The sequence below is a fragment of the Sminthopsis crassicaudata genome, chromosome 6 (genome assembly GCF_048593235.1).
Source record: "Sminthopsis crassicaudata isolate SCR6 chromosome 6, ASM4859323v1, whole genome shotgun sequence".
NCBI classification, from domain to species: Eukaryota; Metazoa; Chordata; class Mammalia; order Dasyuromorphia; family Dasyuridae; genus Sminthopsis; species Sminthopsis crassicaudata.
Window position 1 is genome coordinate 184,013,329 of NC_133622.1, and position 26,289 is coordinate 184,039,617.

General features: G+C 35.7%; 1 protein-coding gene across 9 annotated transcripts in view; it reads left to right on the forward strand.

The window, feature by feature from the left end:
- Window positions 1–26,289, forward strand: part of SH3TC1 (SH3 domain and tetratricopeptide repeats 1) — a 109,526-nt gene that overhangs the window by 58,365 nt on the left and 24,872 nt on the right. For 6 of the 9 annotated variants that reach the window (XM_074276609.1, XM_074276613.1, XM_074276610.1 and 3 more), the window contains exons 3-11: window positions 3,620–3,691; window positions 10,729–10,856; window positions 12,864–12,969; window positions 15,648–15,833; window positions 19,838–20,036; window positions 21,008–21,078; window positions 24,346–24,541; window positions 24,842–24,975; window positions 25,433–25,474. In XM_074276609.1, the coding sequence (XP_074132710.1) occupies window positions 3,620–3,691; window positions 10,729–10,856; window positions 12,864–12,969; window positions 15,648–15,833; window positions 19,838–20,036; window positions 21,008–21,078; window positions 24,346–24,541; window positions 24,842–24,975; window positions 25,433–25,474 (1,134 nt within the window). Of the gene's footprint in view, window positions 1–3,619; window positions 3,692–10,728; window positions 10,857–12,863; window positions 12,970–15,647; window positions 15,834–19,814; window positions 20,037–21,007; window positions 21,079–24,345; window positions 24,542–24,841; window positions 24,976–25,432; window positions 25,475–26,289 lie in introns of those variants that run through there. The other 3 variants (XM_074276615.1, XM_074276614.1, XM_074276617.1) reach the window with 2 other exon arrangements.

Here is a 26,289-nt window from a genome sequence, read left to right on the forward strand (position 1 = left end):
TCCCAGGGGGCCCACTGACACATAAAATGTTACAAATTCTTGGATTAGATGATTTCTCCCTGCTCTCTAACATCAGATTCTATGAAATTCTAGCTTCAAACTCCACCTACTGCTTTTGAGGAAGGTCCTCTCTCCACCCCTGTAGATAAGCAGGGACAAGATAAGAAGAGGTTACTTCAGCTGCTTCCCCATGTGGTTATGACTCACTAGGGGAAGTGGATCAAGAGAGAAAGGTGACAGCATAACTAGGAAATGTGACTTACAGCCCAGCCCAAACTCCTTTAAGCTCAGCTCACCCTCTTGCTAAGGCTAAAAATCTGCCAAACTAAAGCTGGCCAAGTTTGATTGCCCCAGAATTACTGCATTGATTTTTATTTTGTTTTGGTTTTTTTTTAATTTTTCTTCTCCCAGGGTGAGAAGGTAAAACACTTGCCCATGTTCACACACATTTTTGTGTTGGTATTTGTCCTGTTAAGTCCCTCTGAAATACCAGCCAAACCTCCAGTTCAAATGGGAGTTTTCCAATCTTTGGCAGCCAAGTGAGAGGAGAAAATATTGTGTGAAGCTAAGGAGTTGTTCTCTCTTTCTGAAAGTTTTAAAGAAATATACTGTATCTAAATGAAATAAAGGATTATTTATTTTTAAGTTTTAGTGAGAGGTAACAAGGTATAATTCATCAGGAGATGTCCTCAAAATCATGAAAACCTAGGTTCAAGGCCCACAAAAAATGAATGACCTTAAGCAAGGTACTTACTTTCTCTATGCCCCTATATCTTTCACATTCTCCAATTCTCTATAAATTGTATAATGGTTTCTTTACCAGGTGTATCCCACACCACAGAAACTGACATCATGACTATCTTTTGTTTATTATAATTCCTCATTTTTCTTCTTTTATTATGCCTTATTTCATACTAAAATCTTATAGCCAATGAATGGCAGATCTTAGGTTTTGTGCCTATGCATTTTACTTTTTAAATATATTTTGCTTTATTTATTTAAATATTTCCCAGTTATATGTTAAAAAAAAAAAAAGTTTTATTTTTTTTAATTTGAGTTCCAAATTCTCTGAAGAAGGGAGTTGGGTTCATTTATGTGGTCTCTGCCACTTAGATGACCTTTGGCAAATCATCTTTTAACCCCCTCTGACCTTCATTTCCCTCAATGGACAGGGAAGGGTGTGCAATCATGGTGCCTTCATAACATTGTTAAAAGGATCAAAGACCATCATGGTTATGAAATTCTAGAGAGGTGGGGCTTGAGTAGTGGCCCAACAATCTGCTTCATCATCCAGAAGATTGACTTGCAATTAAAGTCTTAATGAAGATAGAAAGTAACTTTGAGAGGAAACTAAGATGTTAAACTCTTAAATAAGTAGTAGTGGGGATTAAAGGCTAGAGAAATTTTCAGCTAAGACCAATCAGCCTGGGCTGGAGTGGTTGGGGAAACTTAATAGGGGAAAGAAAATTTGACCTGAAAACTCCAAATCAGTTCAGTTTATTAAGCAAAAGTTACTAAGTACCAGATGTAGGTTTCCATAAAGACAAAACAAAGCCCTGTCCTTAAGGAGCTCACATCATTATCTTCATCTTTGTCATCATACTTACCCTCATCCTCATTACATTTATATGGCACTTTAATGCTTTCTAAACAATTTACAGATCTTATCTTATTTTTGTTCTTGTACTAGCCCTAGGAAAGAGGTACTAATATTATTATCCTCATTTTATAGATGGGGAAACTGTTGAAGGCATGAATTAATTATGGATTTTACATCACTAGTAAATATCTGAGGCTGGATTTGAACTTAAGTCTTTCTGACAATAGGTGTGCTACTTTTTCCACCAAACCACAGGAAGGGTTTAGATCAGTGGGGAGATGGGAGCAAAGTGTTCCAACAGAACAGAATAATTTATGAGCAGAGAGGCACTAAATAGTTGTCTTTGGAGGGATTTGCTCATGCATAAAAGAATAGTGAAAAAGGGGAGGAGATGGAAAGTTTTGGTTGTGATAACATTGGCGGGATCTTGAGTGTCAAGCACAGGCATTTTGGGATAATGGATTTATAGGGAGAGGTGGGGCTGTAGGAGTGATCTCGTCTGATGCATTATTTTATAGATGAGGAAAAAGGTTCAAAGAGGTTAAGGAGGTCAGAGGAAATAATGGAACTATGATGCAAATCCAGGTACCCAGATTCCAAATCCAGTATTCTTTGGCAGGCCTTGGGGGAGCTAGAAACAACTTAAGCAGGGAAAATAAGATTTTAAGTATAGTCTCTATTTCCAATTTTGTGGAAAGAGTGCTCTTATTAAAGCTAAAAGAGAGCACAGTGTCAGGATTTAATCAGACAACTTTACATTTGAATCTATAGTGAGTACAGTCTAAGTCTTTGACCAATCATGCTCAACCTTTCCCTCCCCATACATGAGTTAATGCTTCAAAGAAATGGCAAACCCTGCTTTTATCGAAGTGGATCACAAAGTCTATACAACTTAGCAATGCTCAAAGACCATTGGCTATAAGAGAGATAGATAGATAAATAGATAGACAATAACAGATAGATAATCAAATGGATAATATATATGTGTGTTACTTAAATACACATAATATATAAACTTAATACACACACATATATATAATATACATATAAAATGCCTATATATAAATATGTGTATAAATTCATAATATATAATGTATGCCAATATGCATATGCATATATTTACATAGAAACACATGTATATACATAACTGTATAATATATATGCATAGAACATATACATACATTGTATATATAAATATACAAATGCATAGACACATGTGCGTGCACACATACGCTCACATATACACAGGATTCAAGATTTTATCAGTATAGGGAGCTCTAAGTTGAGAACTTCTACCAAAGAAGATCAGCTCCAATGCAGCTTTTGGTCTGGAAGGATTGACTTGGCCACTGATAGCTTAAATAACTTGCTCAGGATCACAATGAAAGCAGGACTTTGTATCAGGTCTTCCTGTCCTAAGATCAGCTCTTTGTCCACTACATCATATTGTCTAACCACTGACTATCCTGTCAACTCAGTTAGTCTCTCCAGACTTATCAAAGCTGGTTTTTCAACAATGGAGAAGGGCCTGTATCAGATATTCTATATAATGACTTAATGTCTCTAGTATGTAGCAAGCAGAGATTTAAGGAAAAGTGGTGGTGGTTGTGTGTGTGTGTGCGCGCGCACGTGTGTGCTGAGGAGTAATATTGTAACAGAACTTTAGGAAAGAAAATGTGGCTGTAAAAGTGCTAGATTTAAACTGGGTTCTGGGCCAGGTGTAGTTGTAACTCACAGTGTGGTCTTAGGCCAGTCAGCTTTTGATCTTTGGGACTCTGTATCCATGGGAAATCAGGGTATTAGAACAGAGTATCTTGAAGGGTTCCTCCAGAGAGAGAGAAATGGAAAGAGAGAGAAAAAAAAAACCAGAGCAGTGAAGAGAGAGAAAAAAAGAGACAGAGAAAAAGAAATACAGAGAGAGACACACAGAGAAAGCTGAAGTCCTCTCATGCTGCTGAAGTTTGGTATTCTTAACTTGGTTGTGAAACTTTGTTCACTTTCACAATTCTTTTCTTACAGATACTCGACTCTCTGATGGCTGCAGGGCCACTGCGGGGACATCTCTCGGCCCAATGGGAACTTTTCCAACAGGTACCAAGCATTACATAGTAACAGCTTTAACTAGGGTGGGATAACTAGGGTTTTCTCCTAGTCACAGAAGTTTAGAAGGTGAATATATTTAATACATGCATTCCTTTAGCAGTATCCCATGGAACAACTTAGCTCAGTACTTAGAACAGTGCCTGACACATAGTGGGCACTTAATATATGTTTATAGACTAACTTTGTTTTATTTCATTTATTATTTTCACACCCTAAAGGAACAAGGTGCTTTGCTTTCATGCAGTTTTTGGGGGGCACCAAAATGTCTAGTTTAGGTTTACTAACTCTTCTAACATCACTTGCATGATATTTTTACTCTGTTTGAGATAGTAGTGCTTGGGCTCTGAATCTAAGAATGGATGAAATATGGGTTCCTTTCTGTTTCTCACTGACTCTTTTCATTTCTGTAAAAAGCCACATCTAAGACCAGGCCAGTCGCTCTCTGAAACCTCAGCACAGGGTCTATTTTTATCTCAGACACAATGCAGGCATCCCTCACTTCTTATAACATGGGTGTTCCTGGGAAAGCTCATCAAACTTTAATTTTAATTTAAATACACCCAGTAAATCAATTATTTAAAGAGTACTTGGGGTGAGTCTTTTTGCAACAGGAAAAAAAAAACAAAAAAACTATTTCTATACATAAATAATCAATCCCCTGATTCATCTTCTATATGTCTGGGGTGAGGAAGGGCTCCATGGATGTTCTGAATTGATCCTGAAGGAAAGTGAGAAGAGTAGTTGGCAGATAGAAGAAGGGAATACTATGAGCACAGGATAAAGATGGTTATTTCCTAGGGTTTTTTGGTCCTTTGAATGGCTGGTGAGTGACCACAAATATTCCCCTGTATTTAATTTAGAAACAAAATGCTTTTTCATGGCTTAGGCAAAATAAACTCCAGCATCTCTATAAATTTATCATGTATTGTGACAACAGTTTCTGTTTGTAGTAATAATTATTAAGCTAAATGATCCCTTTTGTATTGGAACAAGACATTTTTCAGAAGTTTTGCCAACTAGTAACATGCTGTGACTTTGGCTGACTTTGCTAGCTCTCAGTTCCCTTATTTGTAAAATGAAAAATTTGGACTCTTTGTTTTATAAAGCTTTTTCTAACTCTGGCAAGCTAAGCTCTCAACTTCCTTCTACTTCTGTGTTCTGGGATATTTCCAGCATCTCAACTCTGAATAACTAAGACTTTACAAAGAGGCAGTAAAATTTCATGTATGCTAAGGGAGGGACAGCAAACAGTGGGCATATATGTTCTTGTGTGAGAGTAGAGATATGTAGTATATGAACTACAGAAAGAAGAAATTGGGTTAGATATAGAGAATTGCTTGTCAATTAATTCAAACATCTGTTAAGGTTCATCAGAGAAATTTATGAATTTCCTTTTTACAATGATGAATGAATAAAAAAATATTTGTTAAGCATTTATGTTCAGAGAGGTGAGGATATAGATATAAAAGTGAAGACAGTAACTGTTTCCAATGAGATTATATCCTGATGGGACTAGACAATACCTCCAGCAAAGCTGTGGTCACTTCAGTTTGGAATGGTGGGGGAATGGTTTGTTGAATAGAGGAAGAAATTGATACACACCCTTTCTAATAACAATGATTATATTGATTTGATTATGATTCCAGAACCAAAAAGCAGGTGGGAATGGGAGATGAGGCAAATGACAAGATGACGATCAGGAAGTTGAGGGAAACATGGCTGGATCCCTCCCAGATGTAGTCAGGATCTCACCCATCTAGACAGCAAGGTCCAAAGGCAGAAACTGCAGAACTGAAAGGGAAGTCCTTCTTCTGGTTTTCTCTCTAAGTATTTTTTTCAGTAAGGTCCAAAGTGAAATTATTGCAAGCACCATCATCTGTATGAAGCCTTCAATAACTGTTTCAGACCACAATGAGTAACAAAACTAAAGTCAATAAGTACTACAGGAGTTAAGAAAAATGGGACTTAATTTTGAAGTTTATTCATTTGGCTTCATTGTTGCACACAAGGAAAGACCAAAGAGTCAAAATAACCAATTTGTTCTCATTGAATTGTGTGTGTGTGTGTGTGTGTGTGTGTGTGTGTGTGTGTGTGTATGTGTGTATGTGTGTGTGTGTGTGTGTGAGAGAGAGAGAGAGAGAGAGAGAGAGAGAGAGAGTAGTAGTAGTCTTTTTTTTTTTTTTTAATAATAATCAATAGAGTTATTAGTCTTTGATAGTCACAGATTCAGAATTTTGAGTCAAAGGGTCCAAGAAGTTATGTAATTCAATTCCTTTATTTTATAGAGTAAGGAAACTGAAACCCAGTAAATGAAGTAATTTGCTTGAGGTCAGAATAGTAAGTAGTTTTGTGGAATTAGAATGCAGATCTTCTAAGCCCCAATCCAGTGGTTTTTTCTACTAGCTATATTACTTACATATCTCTAGAGACTAAAGGATTCTTCTATGTGGAGCCAAAGACACATTAGTTAGGAGATACACAAAGTACATGCTTAGAGGTCCCCAAAGTTCATGAAGCATTTCCTCTGGGTCTTTCTCCAGCACTATCACCCTTTCCCTCCTTTATAGGACTTGATAATTATTCCTTTAAAAAAAAAAAAAAAACAACTCAGGATCTTGGTGGTTTGAGATGGACAATTGATGAAATCATAATATCACGGAAACAGCTAGCTAGTACAGTGGACATGATCATTGAATGTGTAATCAGAAGAAGACTTGTGTTCAAATTCAGCTTTGGATACTTACTAGCTATGTTACTTTGGGCAAGTTATTTATTCTGGCTGCCTCAGTTTCCCATTCTACAAAGTAGAGATAATAATAGCATCTGTCTCATAGAATTGTTATGAAGATTAAATAAATAATATTTATAAAGTGTTTTATACTTTAAAAAGCTGTGTTATTGTTATTATTTATTACTATTATAGACAGTCAATTCAGACTTTTTACAAATGAGCAAATTGAGATCTAGAAAGGTAAAATCGCCCAGCTCCTTAGCCTCTTTCTGATGGTTTTTTCATGCTGGTTTTAATATTTGATTTGGGCTTATGTGATAAGGTCTCCAGAAGGTCTCAGTCAGTCAACAAACTTCAACTAAGTGATGATGAACTCGAAATTTATTAGAAGATGGTAATAATAACTTGATTTTAAGTAGTTCCCTATGATTTACAACACAGATGGGAATTGCTCATAGGATTATTGAAGATAGGGAGGGAGCAGCACAGTATAGTAAAAGAGAGAAAAGAAAGGAAAAAAACAAAACAAAACAAAAACAAAACACTGGACTGGGAATGGAGAGAATCCCACCTTTGACCTTGATCATTGCCCAAGATTACTAGTAAGTCATTTTTTTTCTTTTCCCCTCTAAGCTTTTTCTTGAATTATCTGCTTCACAGGCTGGTTGTGAGGAAAGAAAGGGCTTTGTAAACTCCAAAACCTATTGCAAAGGGAGCCCATGTATGGCTTTGCTACCTCTCCCTCCTGAATCACTGAAAGAATTTATAAAAAATGTAGGTTTAGACTTCCTAGGGTAGAAGTGTCCTCCAGCACAATGCATATGGCCCCATTATGGTGAGAAGTAACCTGTGCTGCCATGTACTAGCCTCTCTTTCTCATGTCTTGCCTCCCTGTTGTATCCATTTCCCTAAATGGTCAAGGGCCAAGCAGATCTTGCCATGACAACAATGTAGTACTGCCAGCCTATTCTGGGTAAATTCCGATTTTGAAAGCATTTCAGTCTTTAAGGACAGGAACACAAAAGTGACAAAAGAAATCCTTGTTTTATTCAACACCCGTAACATAGGTACCTTACATTCTCCAAACGGCTAAACTGCTGGAGAGTAGTAACTATGGCTTATATTTCTTTTTATATCACAATGATGGTTTGTTGATTGGACAAATTATCATAGAATGCAAGAAGAGCCCTTAGAACATAGGAGGTAATAGCTAGAAGGATCTCAGAAATACCTATTCCAATATTTTTCAGAAAATCAAACTTGTAGGATAACACAATCATATAAAAAGGGACCTTAAAGGTCATCAATTATTATTCTTTCATTTCATAAATGGGGAAGTTGAGGTTGACTTACTCAGGGTCACATCTGCTAAGTATCTGAGGGAGGATTAAGTCTAAAGTTCTCTCCATTGACCTATCCTGCTTCTACCTTCTGGTGAAAGATTGGGGATTATAATCTGCTGCTAAACATGTCCTTTAAAAATTTTTTTTAAATAAATGTATATATAAATATTTATATTTTAATATGTTTTTATAGTGTATAAATATATCATAAAAATAGATTCTAGGTATTTCAAGCTTCCACACTCTAGGTTTCCATTTGTAGAAACCCTCTTTGAGGGGGAAGAGAAATGTAGATATCTTGGCATATGTCAAAAAGGACATAGACACAAATGTTCTAGCATTCTTGGTCAGAAATGGAATGATGCAGGATTAATGGAATCATCTTTTTGACTATCCAAGGTTAGTGTAGCCATGTATAATCATTTCAGTCATGTCTGACTCTTCATGGGCCCATTTGGGATTTTCTTAGCAAAAATGCTGGAATGGTTTGTCAGTCCTTTCTCCAGCTAATTTTACAGAGGAAGAACCTAAGGCAAACAGAATCAAGTGACTTTCCAGGGTCACAGAACTAATAATTGTCTAAACCGTATTTCAACTTATATCATCTGTGTTGTCCTAATGCTCTATCCATTGTACCACCTAGATGCCTCATGTATAGTAATTGTGCTATTAATTATAATATTTATAATGATGACAATAAATAACAAAGATAATGATTATTATATTTCCTGTAATAGTTTCTCAAGTGAAGTTATCTCAGAATTCTTTAGAAGCAATAAAGTATCATAATGTGAAAGGCTGTTCTTTCCTGGCCCATTTATTTTATATTAATTAACATAATAGAAAGACAAGTCATGCACATCAACTGTTATTATTATCATCACTCATGATAATTTCTCCATAGTCCAAGAGACTGTATTACTGTATTACCATGAGTGTTCCCCTTTACCAGAGCACATTGCGAGCCTCCTGTAACATAGCAGTTATTCTTCCTGAGTCAAAGTATTTCCCATTCCATGGCTAAGCTCAGGATGATCCTATCCAATCATATGACAATAGACTTAGACTTCATCCCTATACCTGGCACTTGAAGTATTTCCAGCATGGGAGGAAATTGTGGATCCCTCCTATAGCCTCAGTGTAGTGTGTGTCATCACAAAAAAGGAACTGGAGAATGTTAAGAGAGTATTTATGATACATGCAAAAAATTTTGCAGAAAAAAAATTTCAAAAATGCATCAGAGGGGGGCAGCTAGGTGTCCCAGTGGATAGAGCACCAGCCCTGAATTCAGGAGGACCCGAGTTCAAATTTGATCTCAGACACTTAACACTTCCTAGCTGTGTGATCCTGGGCAAGTCATTTAACCCCAGCCTCAGGAAAAAAAAAAAAATGCATCAGAGTTGGAGAGAGCCATCTGCTTCCAGAAAGAGGCTTGTGGGAATTGAATGTGGATCACAACATAGTATTTTCACCTTTTTTGTTGTTTTTGCATGCTTGTTTTTGTTTTTTTCTTTCTCATTTTTTCCCTTTGTGATATGATTTCTCTTGCATTGTCATAAATGTGAAAATATGTGTAGAGGAATTGTACATGTTTATTCTCTATTGGATTACTTGCTGTCTAGGAGAGACAGGGAGAGAAGGAGAGAGGGAGAAAAATTTGGAACATAAGGTTTTGCAAAGATGAATGTTGAAAACTATCTTTGCATGTATTTTGAACAACAAAAAGCTATTTAAAAAAAAAGTATCAGAGAATTAAACAAGTACAGTAACTTTTTTCTGAACCATGCTTGATATAAACACTATGTTTTTCATAATTATATATATCAAATAATGAGTATTTCTTATAGGGAATGTCCCAGTGAAAAAAATCTTCTATTAATGTAACCCCTTTCTTTCAACTTAGAGGTATAGACAATTGCCTAGAGCACTGGGGTGGTAAATAATCTGCCCATATGTCACTTATAATAATAAGGGTAACATAGGCATTCTATGTCAGAGGCAGTGCTTGAGCCCAAGTTATTTTGGAGTTGAGGCTGATTCACTATCCATTAGACTGCATTTTTTGTCATTCAGTCATTTCAGTCTGAGTTTTCATGATGCCATTGGGCATTTTCTTGGCAAAGATCCTGGAGTGGTTTGCCATCTCCAATTCATTTTACAGATGAGAAAACTGAGATAAATAGGGTTAAGTGACTTACCCAGGATAACCCAGTTAGTAAGTGTTGGATTTTAACTCAGGTTTTTTTAAGGTTGGATTTTACCTCAGGTCCTCCTGTCTCCAGGGTCATTGTTCTATCCATTGCTAGTCAAACAACAACAATGATACAAGTATCTACTTAAAAAATATGTTCCCTAAGTTATCAATACTTGGAGAAATAAATGATTAAGAAACAATACCAGGGATTTGTTTCAAAATTGTATACTTCAATTCTTTAAGTGGTTTGGGAATGATAGAGATTTCAGAGTTCCTGAATCTATGAAAATAGACTCCTCTTCCTTCTAAGACAGTATAACTGTTGTCAACTCTCAGGGATTATATCCCTGAGTAAAGAAAAGTCATATGTGTTAGATGATATGTATAATTCAAATAAGAGAACTAGATCCTTGTCCCTGGTCCTGACATTCAGAAAGAAATGTCTTTCCTATAGGTGAATGGCATATAATTTTCTCTGATGTATTTCAGAGATGTATTTCCTAAGCTCTCTGCCCTCCACTAGCCAACTGCTCCCCTATTCCCCAGAGATTAAAAGGGAAGGCAGGTCCCAGAAAAGGGTAGAGCAAGATCACAAACTGACTGAAAACAGGGAAGTTTGTGGAAGGGCTCTTCTACCATTCCTAGACCTGGAGATTAATGGTCTGTTTGGGTCCTCAATTGGGTCACATGATCTGCCCTTTTCTGCAATGAAATCTATTTCAATTAATACCTCTGACCATAATGTAATCTCTTCCAGACATTTCCTTGAAGCTCATTATGGTGCAATCAAAGAGTGGCCTTCCTGATCCTTGTCTGCAGGAAGAATTGAGACGAAGACTCCGTCTTTTGGAAAATGACAGCAGGGAAGTTTCAGCTGTGTTCAGTGTAAGTCCTAATCATTTAAATTTATAGAATATGGAGACATTCCCATAACTCTCCTTCCCGAGTCATGGTATAGTAGAGAAATGGCTGACCTTAAGCCAGGTAAACTTGGGTCTACCTAACTAATTAACTATGATTTTAAGGTGATTTTCTTATAAATATATGCTTCTTTGTCAAAGAGCTGAGTTTTGAGTGAAAGTAGCTGATCCACAAAATGGGAAGGTTATTTAGTCTCTGCCTGATCACATGCCATTTATTTATTGGAGCAACTAAGTAGTAAAATGAGTGCTGTACTTGTATTAGGAAGACCTGAGGTGAAATACTTTTTCAGACATACCTACTAGCTTGTGACTGTAGACAAGTCACATACTCTCTCAGTCTTGGTTTCCTTCTTTATAAAATGGGGATAATAATATCACCTACCTTTGAGAGATGCTATGAGGATCATCTGTGTTGTAGAAATGCTACGAAATACATTGGATGGGCTGGGTTTCTCAAGACGACTTTTAAGGTGATCTTCTTATAAATGCATGCCGCTTTGTCAAAGAGTTGAGTTTTGAGTGAAAGTAACTGATCCACAAAATGAGAAAAAGCTGGTTTTCTTACGTACAATTCTAGTTGTTTAGTCAATTGTGCAATTTATGCTTACTCATCTTTGTTGGGAAAAGTGATTTTGTCAAATCACATCCAAGGCAAGGTTTTTGTGTTGTTGCCCCTTAATCACCTCCTTGAATTCCCTTATGGTGATAGTTAACAGCTCATACTTCTAATGTTCTCAAATGCCCCTGTGGAGCAAAAAGTAAAAGTATTGTGATCTTTATAATTTATATATATTTATATCTATATCTATCTATATAATTTTTTATATTTGAAAACAATGGAATGATGGTGATGGTGTTAATAGTTCACATTTCTTTGGAACTTTTAAGATGTATAAAACACTTTCCTCATAACTCTCTGAGATAGAAAATGAAAATATTAGTGTTCCAATCTTCCCTTTTACATTGGAGGAAAATGAGAAAAGTGGATTGCCTTGCCTAAATGGGGTCAGGGAGAGTTAGACACAATTCAACAATAACAGAAAGGAAAGCAGATTGGTAGCACCATTGGTCACACGGTCAGTGGGTGGCTCAATGGATAACACATTGGGCTTGGAGTCAATTCTAATTTACTTTTAAACTTGGTAGACAGGCTAACTTTCTTAAATAAGTATCACTAGCTGTATAACTCTGGGCAAGTCATTTAACACTTGTTTGCCTTGGCTTCCTTAATTATAAAGTGGTGACAATAATAGTGTATGCCTCCTAGGATTGTCTCTAAGATAAAATGGAATAATAATTGTAAAGCACTTAGCATAGTGCCTGGTATATAATAGGTGTTACATAAATGCTAATTATTATTATTTTTTATTATAACCAATTATTACCGTTATTATAATCCATCCTTGACTTCAAGTGGGAAATTAGTTGAAGGACTAGAGGAAATTAACTAATCAAAAATATTTATTAAATGTTTCCTATGTACCATGAACGGTGACAAGGGGATACAAAGAATGGTTTAAATAGCCCTTTCTGTCAGCTAAGTGGTACCATAGTACATAATGTGCTGAACTTGGAGTAAGGAAGCCTCATCTTTCTGAGTTCAAATCTGGCCTCAGATTATAAGGTGTGTGACCCTGGGCAAGTCACTTAGCCCTGTTTGCTTCAGTTTCCTCATCTGTAAAATGAGTTGGAGAAGAAAAAACTGCCAAGAAAACCCCAAATGGGGTCATGGAGAGTCAGACACAACTCAACAACAACAGAAAGGAAAGAGAGATAATAGCACAAATCAAAACTTAGAGATCTTTATATTTGTCAAAGATAATTTGTAATCTGACATTTACTGTTTCCCATTTTCCACTAACAAGCTTGACTATTTGATCATTAATACTTTAATAATAGCCCCAAACTAACCTTTGATTAATCCAACTTTGGTATCAAAATATTTTTTCCTTTTTTTTTTCCTCTTCAGGAGCTGTCAGCCAGGTTGCTGTCCATTCACAGTGACCAGGACCTTATTTTAGTGACATTTAAAACTTTTGAAGAAATATGGAAGTTTTCTACCTATTACTGCCTAGGTAAGGCGCTTAAAATCCTAGGGAGAAATCTTAAATTGTTTCTCATTATCCTTGTTGGATTCGACTTTTGTCTCAGCCATGTGATCCTGAGTAACTCCCTTAACCTCTCCGAGTCTTAGTTTTCTCAGCTATAAAATGGGGATAATAATATCATCTATTTCCCAGTCTTGTTATAAGGACCAAATGAGTTAACATCTCTAAAGCACTTTGTAAACCGTAATCCTCTGGATAAATGCTACCAATTATCATTATAAAAAGCATTCTTCTCTTTCTATGCTAGTATAAAAATAATGCAATTTAGACTGGTAGAAGATTTTGTATATAATATATATTTATAGTATACACACATCTATGAGTGTATACCTATATAGACACAAAACATAATGCTATTTTTAAAAGTGCCAAAATCCTGCTACTTAATTGTTGACCTTAAAACAGGCAGTGTGGGGATGGTTAAAGGTGAAATTATAAAGAATTCCAAAAACAAAACAAAACAAAAAAATAAAAATCATTCTTCTCATCTTGTTTTTATCAAAAATGTCTTTGGGAAAATATTTTAATAGATAACTATTTAAAAATAATAATTTAGCAATAGTAATAATCACTTGTATTTTTGACTATTTCTGCTAATAAAACTTATCCAGTAGTTTTTCAAAAACAGATAATAAATGATATTTTAATGATGCTCTCAAGCACAATATTTTTCATTTGCTTTTTGCAGCTTTTTAAGTTAAATAATAAAGGTATTATTCTCTCTTTTCCTTTATTGATAGGGAAACCAGTGATCAGAGAATTGTAATGACTTGACCATGGTCACAAGTCTAACCTTTTGATTTCAAGTCCAGAGCTCTTGCTATCATTTGATAATACTATAAGCACGGAAAGATAGAGAATTTATTAAGTGCTTAATGTATGCCAAACACTAAGCAACTGCCTAAAGATACAAAGAGAAGCAAACAAAACAGCATTCCTTAGCCAATAGGAACTATTATAAAAGGAGAAGGCAAAACATAAAAAAGAACCTGAAAGAGAGTGAGGGTTATGGAGAAACTCATGTCAAGACATGACATGGAGATGGTCAGGAAATGGTGAGCTTCCCTGGTTCTGAATAAAATAAAGAAAACTCATTCACTTTTCAGAGACCAGTTTCCCAGGCTGAAAAAAATTGACATTTAAGACACACATAAATATATCTTCTAACTCCAGGATATTCCCTTGGGAAAAGTATTTTTAATGAACCTTTGATAGTATGGTTTAATGCAAAAGACATTAGTATTTATGGGAATTTACAGTTGATGAGGATCTTAAAGCTCACCCAGTCCTTACCACCTTCATTTTAAGGGAACTTGAACCAAGGGACAGATAGGTGGCATAGGTGGCTCAGTGGATAGAGCTCTGGGCCTAGAGTTAGGAAGACCTGTATTCAAATGTGCCCTCAGACATTTAGTGTGTGTGACCTTAGGCACATGGTTTGCTAAATCCACTGGAAAAATCAATGGCAAACTATTCCAATATCTTTGCCAAGAAAACCTCAGGGACAACTGTCCATAGGGTCACAAAGAGTTGGATGCTACTGGATAACACTAAAGTGAAAGGAGATTAACAATTTTCTCTATCACATAAAAATATAGTGGGCAGGGATAAGAACTAGACCTGTCATTTCATCGTTATAGGGAACTTCCCAACAAAGACTAATGCAGATTAGCATTATAATCTTTTTTTTTTTTTCCCCAATGAGGCAGTCAGGGTAAAGTGAATTGCCTAGGATCATGCAACTAATAAGTGTCAAGTGTCTGAGGCTGGTTATGAATTCATGTCCCCCAACTCCAGAACTGGTGCTCTAAGCATTGTTCCACCTAACTTCTCCTCTCCTCCTTCAGCATTATAGTCTGAAAGAGCTGATTCAAGCACTCAAAAGTGATCATGGCCATACCACCATTCTATACCAGTGGCTCCAAAGTCAGCTCCCTCTTCACTATACTCTGCTGCTTTTCTCTCACAAAGTTATCACAAGAGTAATAATTGCCAAAGCCGGAATTTGAATCCAGACCTTTTTATTCCTTAAGTTTTTCATTCTACCATACTGCCATTTCAGGTCTGGTGCTCTGAATATTGCTTTTGTTCCTTCTCTTACTCTTTTTTCATCTGTAAAATTAGGGTAACAACACATCTTCTACTTCATATGGTACTTTAAAGGTTCCAATGAGATAAGGTTAGCAAAATGCTTTGTGAACTCTAAAAAGCTATATGTATTACATTACCATGATAATGATCATCCATTAGTATGTCTGTTGTTGGCTCAGAGCTCATTTTTTCATAATTTTGTTTCCACTTATTTTCTCATAATTTTACTTCTCTTAACAGGATTTTTTCTTTTTAATGCATTTTATTTTCAAAATGTATGCATAGACAATTTTCAACATTGACCCTCCCAAAACCTTGTGTTCCAAATTTCCCCTTTCTCCTCCCTCCCCCCAAGATGGCAAATAATCCAATATATTACTAGGATTTCTTAGGTACATTTGTAACTAAGGCATGTCCCTTCTTTGCAAATGTTGAAATAGTTTTCCTGTACTGAATTCTGATTGTAGTCTTAGCAGATGGCTACATTCACCTCCCTTTTGCAAAGAGTCTAAAAAAGATAAAAGGCTTTCTAATTTTATCTTTCTATTGGTTAGGTTTCATAAACCACTGCATGGAAAACTTGTTGATGGACCAAAACTTTTGGCTTCTCTCCAGTTACAAGAGCAATGGGGACAGTTCAGACTTCGATGCTGGGATTGATGTCTTTATTGATGAAGAAGCTTTGCAGTTAATGCACAAGAGCCTCTTAATCCAGGAAGGTGAGGATTGCCTGAATAAAGGTATATTTAGAAGGCTGTTGTTTTTCTTTCCACCCTCACAATACTAGGAAAAATGAGGGATAAAAATAAAATCCATGTATACCTTGAAATTTTGAGGTTCTAAATTTTTCAGTTATTTTTAGTAGTGATAACTGTACAAAAATGGAGTTGGCTGCCCTGAAAAATTCCCTGTCACTGAAGATGGGGCAATTGTCTGACCATTTCAGATAAAACTGGCAAGGATCTTAGAGACCATCAAATACAACCTTCTCATTTATAAAGTACCATCTATATTAATATTATTATTATTGCTGTCTATATGAATATTGTTATTGTTTTTGTTACAGAGGAGGAAATGAGTCCTAATGAAATAAACTGACCTGGCTAAGGTCACACAGCTAGTTAATAATAGAGCTGAGCTTTCTAAATAAAAATTCAGGCCTGTGAGGTCCATTGTAGAAGTTTAACAATAAATAGAACATCTACTATGATCTAGGAAGTGTCCTAGGCTGAGAGAATATAAACAAAAAATAAATAAATAATTTTAGCTCTCAGGAAGTTTGTACTCTATAGGGGGACCAAACACATGCATATAGAAATATATTCAGAATAAATACAAGATAATTAAAACTAAAACCAAAAGGGAAGGCACTGGTGACTCAAAGGATTATGAAAGGAAAATTGTGTAGAAAACAATTTTTGAACTGAGTCTTGAAGAGAAGAGTGTCTCTTTGGGGCAGAAGTGACAGAGCAAGATATTCTAAGTTGAAGGGGTTGCTCACTGCCAAGGCATACAGTTGGAAGATAGATTGACATGTCAGAAACAGAAAGAAGCTCAGTTTGGCTAGACTGTAAAGTGTGAGTTTAGGATAAATGTTGGAAAGCAATAAGACTGGAAATAGAAGTTGAAGGTCTTTAAAAGTTGCAAAAAAAAAAAAAAGAGTTTATAGTTTACTTTAATGGTCATAGGCAATTACTGGAGTTTATGGAATAAGGGAGTTGATGGGATTGGAATAAGCATAAAAAAGAATGCCTTTGGCAGCCCTGTGGAGGATACATTGGTGTGGAGAGAGTATCAAAGTACAGAGATTAACTAAAAAACCACTGAAATAGTCCAGATCTGATGGATTGGAGTGGGATATAACTTTAAGTAATAATCAGTTAGTAACCATTGCAATATTCCAGGTGGGAGATGAAGCCTGAAGATTGTGGCTGTGTGAATAGAAAGGAATTATATGTGAGAGGATTTGCTGATGCGAAAGCTGTGATGTTTACTAACCAATTAAATATGGGAGGGTGAGGAGTTAAGGATAATGCCAAAGCAATAAATTTGGGAGAGTAAGAGCAAGGTGATTTTCTTAATAGAAATAGAAGAGTTTAGTAGAAGGAAGGGCTTTGGGGAAAAGATAATGATTTGTTTTTGTCATGTTGAATTTGGGATTCCTTCAAGATATCTAGTCTGAAAATCTTTATCTGTAATGAATAATGTAGAACTGGGACCCAACTCAGATCCAGATTGGATATATACTCTGAGTTATCTATATAGGAATGATAATTAAACCCATTGGAATTGATGAAGACACTGAGAGAAAGAAGAAAAAAGGGTCCAGAACAGCATTTTGAGCTATATCCTAAGTTAGATTGTATGACATAATAGAGCTGCTGAGAAAAGGGGGGGATGATTAAGAAAATAGTGAGTTGTTTCATAAAAACCCGAGGAAGACAGAGGATATAGTAGGAAAGCAGTATAATCTAGAAAGGACTGAAAAAAGATCATCAGAGTTGACTTTGGGTATATTAAAGTGAAGGCCTGAACTAGTAACTCATTTTAGCCCTTCTGACATTAAAATTCTAAGGAATTGCTTAATAACAGATAATGATGGTTGATTTATTACTCAGCTTTGTTCTTTGGCTAAAATTGTTTTAGGAAACATGTAGTAATAACAGAAAATTTTTGTTGCAATGTTTTGTTTTGATCTGGATCTTTGATTTCCTTGGAGAAGGGGGCTCCCTGGTGAAGAAACTCCTTCTAGGAATGCAGATCAGCAGCTTACTGCAGCTAGTAGTCTTAGATAATTGCCTTGGGCATTTAGAGGTTAAATTATTTGTCTGGAGTTAAATTGCCAGAGATAGGACTTGAGCACAGATCTTCTCTAATTCAATTGTTGACTCCCTATCCACTATTCCACTGCCTCTCAACAACAACTACAGTAATAACTCACACTTCAATAGAGTTTTAAGAACAAAGGGCTCTCTTCAAAACAACTCCACAAAAACAAGTGGACAAGTATTGTTCTCATTTGACAAATGAGGAAATTAAGGCTCAGAGAGATTAAGTGAACTTTCCCATGATACTGTAGCTAGAAGGTATCAATATCTGAAACTCTCACTTCCCTTTGGGATGATTTTTGGATCTAGAATAAAGCCAAGGAGAACTGGATTTATCCAGATATTTTATCAAACTCATTGAACAAACCAGTAGCTATAGGGGAAAAGCCTGCTATACCAACAGAAGCCAATTCCAGTTTTCCCTAGGATTTAATAATATAGTTTCTCTCCTTCCATCTTCCATAATAGTCTCAGATGTCAGTCCTCCCTCTCTCATCCCACCTCAAATAGTATGTCAGGCCCTAATGTTTGCCACAACTTTTGTCATTTTCTCATGTTATGTTCTTGGATCTGTATTAGCATAATTTTGCATATGCCCACTTTAGATGGCATAAGGGTTGGGGTGGTAAGGAAGTGCTCTGTTATCTGGACAGGAATCCTTTGATGATATTGTCATTGGTGACTTGGTTATCACAGGATCAGAAAAGTTGGATATCATAAGATCAGATTTAAAAGCTGGATGGGACTTTCAGAGGTCATATAGTCCAATCTCTGCATTTTACAGATAAGAAAGGAGGTAAAGTGATTTGCTCAAAGTCATTTAGATAATAAGGTTTTGAAATCCTCTAACTTCATAGACAATATTTTTTTCACCATCTCTATTTCTATCTCTGTTATGTTATCCAAACTCTTAAGTATTCTTTCCCTACTCCTTAGCTCCCCCGCCCATCTTCAGTTGCCATTACCTGGGAGCTTTCCAGTTTTGGAGGTGCTGAATAACTCAACCTCATTCCCCACTGACCCCAGTGCTTCTTGACATTTTCCTTGACAGAAATGGGGAAATCAGTGGAAGTACCTTAAATTATTATTTTTTTAAATGAGATTGATTCCATGAGCATACATACAAAATCAGACTTATCACCTTATACAGCTCTGATATCTCCAAGTGATACATTGCATATGATACAATGATCCAGGACTACTCTGAAGGGCTTGTAATGAAAAATGATATCCATATCCAGAGAAAGAACTGATTGTGTCTGAATATAGATTAAAGCCTACTTTAAAAAAAAAAATCTATTTTTTTTTCTTGAGGCTTTTTTGGGAGGGGAATCTATATTTTCTTTGGCAACATGACTTTTATAAAAATACTTAGTATAACTTCACATGTGCTACTCATTGGGACGGGGGATAGAGAGGGAGAAAGAGAGAGGATCTGGAACTCAAAGTTTTAAAAACAAATCTTAAAATTGTTTTACATGTAACTGGGGGAAATAAAATATTAAATTAAATGTAATACACTACATGTGGCCAGTTGGTTTTAAGGATCTAATAAGGTAATATTTGAAATGTGCTTAGTATCATGCCTGGTATATGATAATTAAGCTTATTGGCTAATGATCCTGTGATAAGAATCTCACTACTTTTAGAAGAAAAAAAGGCAAGACTGTTATAAAACAAGGTACAGTCTTTTGGTGAGAATTATTTATGTAAAATATAAATCAATGAATAGGGTTTGGAAACCAATTTGATCCATTAAAGGTCTTATCTAAAGATCACCACCTTAAAGTTATAATAACATTTATAAGATTAAGCAAAGATTTAAACAAATTCTCAGAAGAAATGAAACCATACAATATATCAATAAATTTTTTCTTTTTGCTGACTTGAAAGAAAATCCTCTGGTACATTTTAAGGGTCATTCTTTGTATTGTGTCCTGACAACCAAATAAGAGAGATCATGTCTTCAAGAAGCCAAAGGAAGGCTGGCCAGCCCTGTCGGATTGCATCACCAAAATGTCAGGAGGCACTGACGCAGACTGCTCAGCCACTGTCTAATAGCCTTCCTGTGTCAACTGAGGGGGCCTCTGAGGAACTATTGATTCCATTTCATCAGTAGGTACCGAAATAAATTTTCTCTTATATTTGTAGGATTTTAACAAAAACATTTCACACCTTATCAGATTGTATTTTTGTACATGGAGATGGTGAGGTGGGAGGGAGGATTAGAGAGAATATTGAAAAGGAATATCTTACTGTTTAGTTTATATCTTTTATATACCTTGCTAAGCAGGCTAAGTATGTGCCCAAAACATGTTTGCTGAATTGAATGACTATTTAATTTTTACAATAGTCCCCTGAAGAAGATATGGCTCATTATCTCCAAAGGACAGTTGAGAAAATTGAGGTTCAGTTAGTGAGAAGTAAATAAGAAAAGACCTTAGAACATAGAATGTCAGAGTTGGGAGGAAATTTAGAACATAATATATCAGATTGAGGAAGGGACTCAAAAATCAGTTTCCTCATCTATAAAATGGTAAAAGTGGCAGAGGGAAGCTTGGGCAAAATGACTTCTAAGGTCTCTTCCTCCTTTAAATCTATTGTTTTAGGATTGTTCTTAAGATGTATACCAAATGGGGATTTGCACGAAGCATAGATGTACTTTCTCCTCACCTCCATCCCCCAATATTCCCATTCTCCTTCAAGTCTCAGCTCAAGTACTATCTTCTACATGAAGGCATTTTCCCCTTCCTCCTCAGGCTCTATTACTCTCCCTTCCAAAATCGCATTTTTGTCTGTTTTTATATATCTATATATGTACATGTGATTTCCCATTTCTCTCCACTACACTGTCAGCTCCTTGAAGGCACGGACTAGTTTTTGCTTTTGTTGTTGGTTGCCTAGCATACAATAGACACTTAATAAAAGTTTTTAGATGGATTCCACTGGAAGGATGAAAGTTAATAGAATTTTATATTGTTTAGGAAACTACGATGATAATGAAAGATATTGGCCAGCTAACTTTTAGGTCGTCTCTTCGGTGTTCATATGTGTTTTCTAAAACTTTCTCTTGTTTTCTTCCCAAGGTGGTGTCTTAAAGTACAATCTGATCCTGTAGGTGTCTTGGCTGCTGAATCCACAATCTGCAATCAAATTGGTAAGAAAGAAAAAAAAAAAAAAAAAGCTTGTTTATCTTTCTCTGCCCAGTGTGATTAATTTCAGTTGAACCGAGAAACTTAATTTGGACTGAATGTGTCTGAAAGAACTGCCAAGTGTTCAAGTATATATGAATCACTTAGGATAGATAAGATGATGAGATGTTGCACTGGCGCTGGGGTAGACTCAGCAAAGTTATTATAACCTTTTATTGGATTATTGTATCTTAACAAAAACAACAAAATCCTAAATTTTTTTCAAAGAAAGATAATTTAATAATGATGACATCTATTACGATCATGAAATCTTTTCTTTTCTCTGGTCTTAGTTTCTCCTTCTGTAAAACAGAAGGATAGGACCATGTGATTATTGCTGAAGGACTCTTCCAGTTCTGATATTCTGTGACCTCATTTATGAATGATCATCAGTTCTGTGTTTCTATGGCACTTATGTCTTATAAGTTTTGTAGATCTATGTCTTAAATATCTAATAGACATTTGCTTCAGAACAGCTGGAGGAGATGGCACATTTTGCTGAGGAGGAAATTGAGTCAGAAGCGAAGTAATTACTCATGGTCACATAGAAAATGTCCTAGCTAAGACTGATCCTTAGATCCCTCATTTCAAAACTAGTGCTCTCTCCACTCAAATGGTCACATGGCTCTTAAAAGTCTTCATTAAAACCTTCCAAAAATTTTTTTCCCCACTTAAGACAATTTTCACTTGTATCAGGATCAAGTATGAGGCCCTAATGTACTCAGAATCTTTGAAAAAAATGAAACAATATTTGTAAATCACTTAGCACAGTGCCTGGCACACAGAAGGTGCTAAACAAATGCTTGCTTGTTCCTTTCCCACTAATAATATTTCTAGCAAATATAACAATTTTTACATCATTTGATATATTTAAGCAATTATAACAAATGAAACACTTTTGTTTCATATAGTATTGATTATTTAAATATTTTGAGTATATTTTTTGACTTGTATTCTTAACTAGCTTTCCTTATTTTTTGTATAACTCTTATTTTTTTCCCCCCCTGAGGCTGGGGTTAAGTGACTTGCCCAGGGTCACATAGCTAGGAAGTGTTAAGTGTCTGAGATCAAATTTGAACTCAGGTCCTCCTGAATTCAAGGTTGGTGTTCTATCCACTGCGCCACCTAGCTGCCCCCTTTTATATAACTCTTAAATCATTTTCAGACCAAAACCAAATACTATTCTAAGATTGAAATCAAACAAAAATCCCATTATACCAAAAAGTTAAATTATCCTAATTTTGTTGAATCCAGTATCCAAAAATGAATAAAATAGATTCACCAACCACATTCAACAAAATTAAGATAATTTAAGTTTTTGGTATAATTTCATTTTTTTAATTATAGCTTTTTATTTACAAGATATATGCATAGGTAATTTTTCAGCATTGACAATTGCCAAACCTTTTGTTCCAACTTTTCCCCTCCTTCCCACCTCCCCTTTCCCAGATGACAGGTTGATCAATACATATTAAATATGTTAAAGTATAAGTTAAATATAATATATGTATATATGTCCAAGCAGTTATGAAATGAAATTTCAATCCAAGTTAATCTATGCTGGGTTCCCCTGGATTTAAGAAGAAGTAGGCTTCAGATGCAGTAGCTTGCTTTCAAGTCTACACTTCAATAATATTTCACTTTTTATGCATAAATTATGCACAACAGTCCTGTGAGATAAACTGAACCAGAGATATTTACATTTTATGGGAAAGAAAACTGAGACGTAAAGAAGGAAAACAATTAGGAATCAATGGAGATAGCAGTGGAAGGGATCTTAGCCCTCTGATTCCATCCTCAAAGGGGGAAACCGAGGCCTCCAAAAACTCACTAATTGTCTCAGGATATTATGTTTTCTGGATTTAAACCCAGGTTCTTTGAGCCCAAATCCAAGGTTCTCTCTATTTTGTCATACTACTTTAGGAAGGTGACTTACTTATGTTAACACAGCTAGCCAGAGGTAACTCTTATTACTCCAGTGGTCTTCCACTATATCATACTTCCTCATGTCCCCCAATTTTATAACTACTCTTGAAATTTTAGTACCTAAAAATGGTGTGAAAAAAAGAGAAATGGACAGATTAATTTATATCTTTACACAAATATATTAGGACTATAATTTTATCATCACTCTTGACTTTTGTACTGAGGATATAATTATTGCTCTACATTAAACTTCCTTAAAATAAGGCCTGTCCAAAAATAGAACAAATGACTTGTCTTGTTGGGTACAAGTTTCCTGTCCCTAAAGCTGTTGAAGCAAAGACTTGATCACCACTTTTGGGGTGGGTCAGGAGGTAGCAGGGTAAAGGGCTGCTTTCCTAAGATGGACCATTGAAGAAGATGACCTTTTATGTATTTCCCTTTGAACTCCAAGAGTTAATGAGTTTATGTTTTGAGTAGTAAATTAAAAGTTGGTACATATGGATTCCAATGCCTGCTCTGACATAGGTCTGCTAAGGAATCTTAGTCAAGTCACTTGCTTTATCTATATTTGTTTGCTTATCCACCCTGTTTTTCAAAAAATAATAATAGCTTTTTATTTTTCAAAATACATGCAAAGATAGTTTCTAACATTTGCCTTTGCAAAACCTTGTTTTCCAAATTTTTCTCCCTCCCTTCTTACCTCCCCATTCTCCTAGGCAGCAAATAATTTAATATAGTCGTCTCTCAACAACAGGTGAGAATTTGAACACCCTGCTGTTCTCTTCCCAAACTAGATTTTTTCCTACAAGTTAAATAAATACTACAGCTAAAGAACTCTCATAGGTTCTCTTCTATATTCCACATTTTAATAAGAACTTTGACAAATTGGAACATACAATTGAAATTAAGTATCTACTATGTACAAGTATACGCTAGGAACTTGGAGTGATTCCAAATTTAGGTAAAATATTGACCCTGCTCTCAAAGAACTTATAGTTGGAAAAAGGGACAATACATCACAACTTTTTTTTTTGGGGGGGGGATTGTACTATGTTGAATATCAATGCTCCAATATTCCCTCCAGCTCTGAGACTCTGATACATATCCATGCTTTCCCCCTCCATCTTTTTGCCTGAAACAATGCAAATATCTTGAATGTATTCTCATTAGTTGGAACAGTGGTCATTGTCACACATCCAAGAGAAGGAAAACATTTACTTTGTTTGGAAGGGGATTTTCTGGCTTGGCAGAAGCCTCATTTCTATTGCCTTAAAACATTAATTTAGAAAATGGTCCTTTTTCTACAGTTATAGGTACGTGTTTTGCCATAGTGGATCACTATAGTCAAGTACCAGAGGAGATGAGTTTCCAGGATGGGGATCAGATTGAGATCCTGGGTGTCCTTGTTTCCTGCCTTGGGTGGTTTTTAGGAAGACATTTGACGACTGGTCAGGTCGGCTTTGTGAAGACCAGTCACATTCAAGCATGTAATCAAGCTTCCAGGTGAGTAGAGAAATATACATTCTTCTTCAGACCACTGCCATATGCTCTTGTCTGGTGATGGACAGTTGTGTGTGTGTGTGTGTGTGTGTGTGTGTGTGTGTGTGTGTGTGTCACACACACACACAGTATGCACTATATGTATACTATGTATATATACTATTTTAAACTTAGGGCCTTAAACTCCCAAAGAATCTTAGAAATGGGATTTTGTTTTATGGTAATAAAATTTCAAGAAAATGGAGACATGTTGGTTACTTGGAATAAAATCAGTGCGATATATATATATATCCTAACTTGCAGGTTAGCAAATGTGATCTTTTTGGATGAAGAGGAAAGGTCATTTTTCATCAACAAAAAAAATTTTTCAGAAGATGATGTGATCCAGTTATTAAAGAAAACAGCCCCTTCTACTGTTTGTACAGCATACAGTATGGGTAAGTATATAATTTATGTGCTGTCCTTCCTATAGCATATCCCAAGGAAAGTTCTCAAGTGCAGAGCCATATAGCCATCAACAGTTTCATAAATGAATCCCATGTGACTCAACTTAGTAATGAATGTAGCATGTATAATATGTTCACAAACCCAACTCTACTCCCCAGACATCATGCAAAAGCTCTAAGACTTCATTGGATCTATCACAACAATGTTATGAGGCAAACAGATCAGGTTTTGTTATTCTCATTGTCTCCATTTTTCAGACAAACAAGGAAACCAAGAAATTAAGAGGCATACAGGGGAAGTGATTTAGTTAATGGCTCATAGCTAGTACTTGAAAACATCTTATTAAATTTTTTTCCATTCAATTTTATCTAACTCTAGTTCTAATCCTCTTTCCACTATAAACCAGCTGTTAACTTATTCATTTTTTTCTCTCTCTCTCTTATTCAGACATATTAGAAGAAATGGAATTTCAGAAATCCCGAGAACAAGGTATGACCTTTGAAATATTAATATGTTTGCTAGTCCAAGATGGGGATGTAGATTGTCACTCAAGGAAAAGGGGCTGCTGGGTTTGAACCTACAGTTAGGTCCCAATTAATATGAATAATGGTCTTCTGCAGTGGTTACATATATTTAAATTTATGCTATTAAAGTTATAATTCACATAAAATATTGTTAATGGTTTCAGCACAATGGAAATAGGCATGTGAATGTGAAGAATGCCATCTCTTCAAAGGAAATTTTTTTTGTGAAATAATTGAAACTTATCTCTACTTACAGCATTATGCAGTGCTTTTCACATAATAAGCAATAAATATTTTAAATTTATTCATTCAGTCATATACAGGACCCATCAATCAATCGATAAAAATTTCATTGAGTACTATGTGCCAGGCACTTTGCTAAATGCTGGGGATACAAAAGGAGACAAAAGATAGCCCCTACTTACAAAGGGCTTATACTGAGAGAGACAACATGTAAATTCACATATACAAAGCAAGCAATGTACAAGAAAGAGGGAAGGCACTGGGGTTAAGAGGGTTGGGTAAGATCTCTATTAACTTAGGACTTAAAGATCAGTTATCAGAGTGGAGGAGGAACAGTGGTCCAGACATGGGGGACAGACAAAGAACATGCTTGGAGTAGTGAGTCATAGAATTGCTAGTCAGAAAATACCTTCAAGGATTCTCCAGTCCAGCAAATATAATGCCATTTTAAATATGAGAAAAAAGAAACTTAGGAAAGTGAAATGGCATGCACAGTCACTCAAGTATTCATCTATTCAATTATATGGCTAAAATATG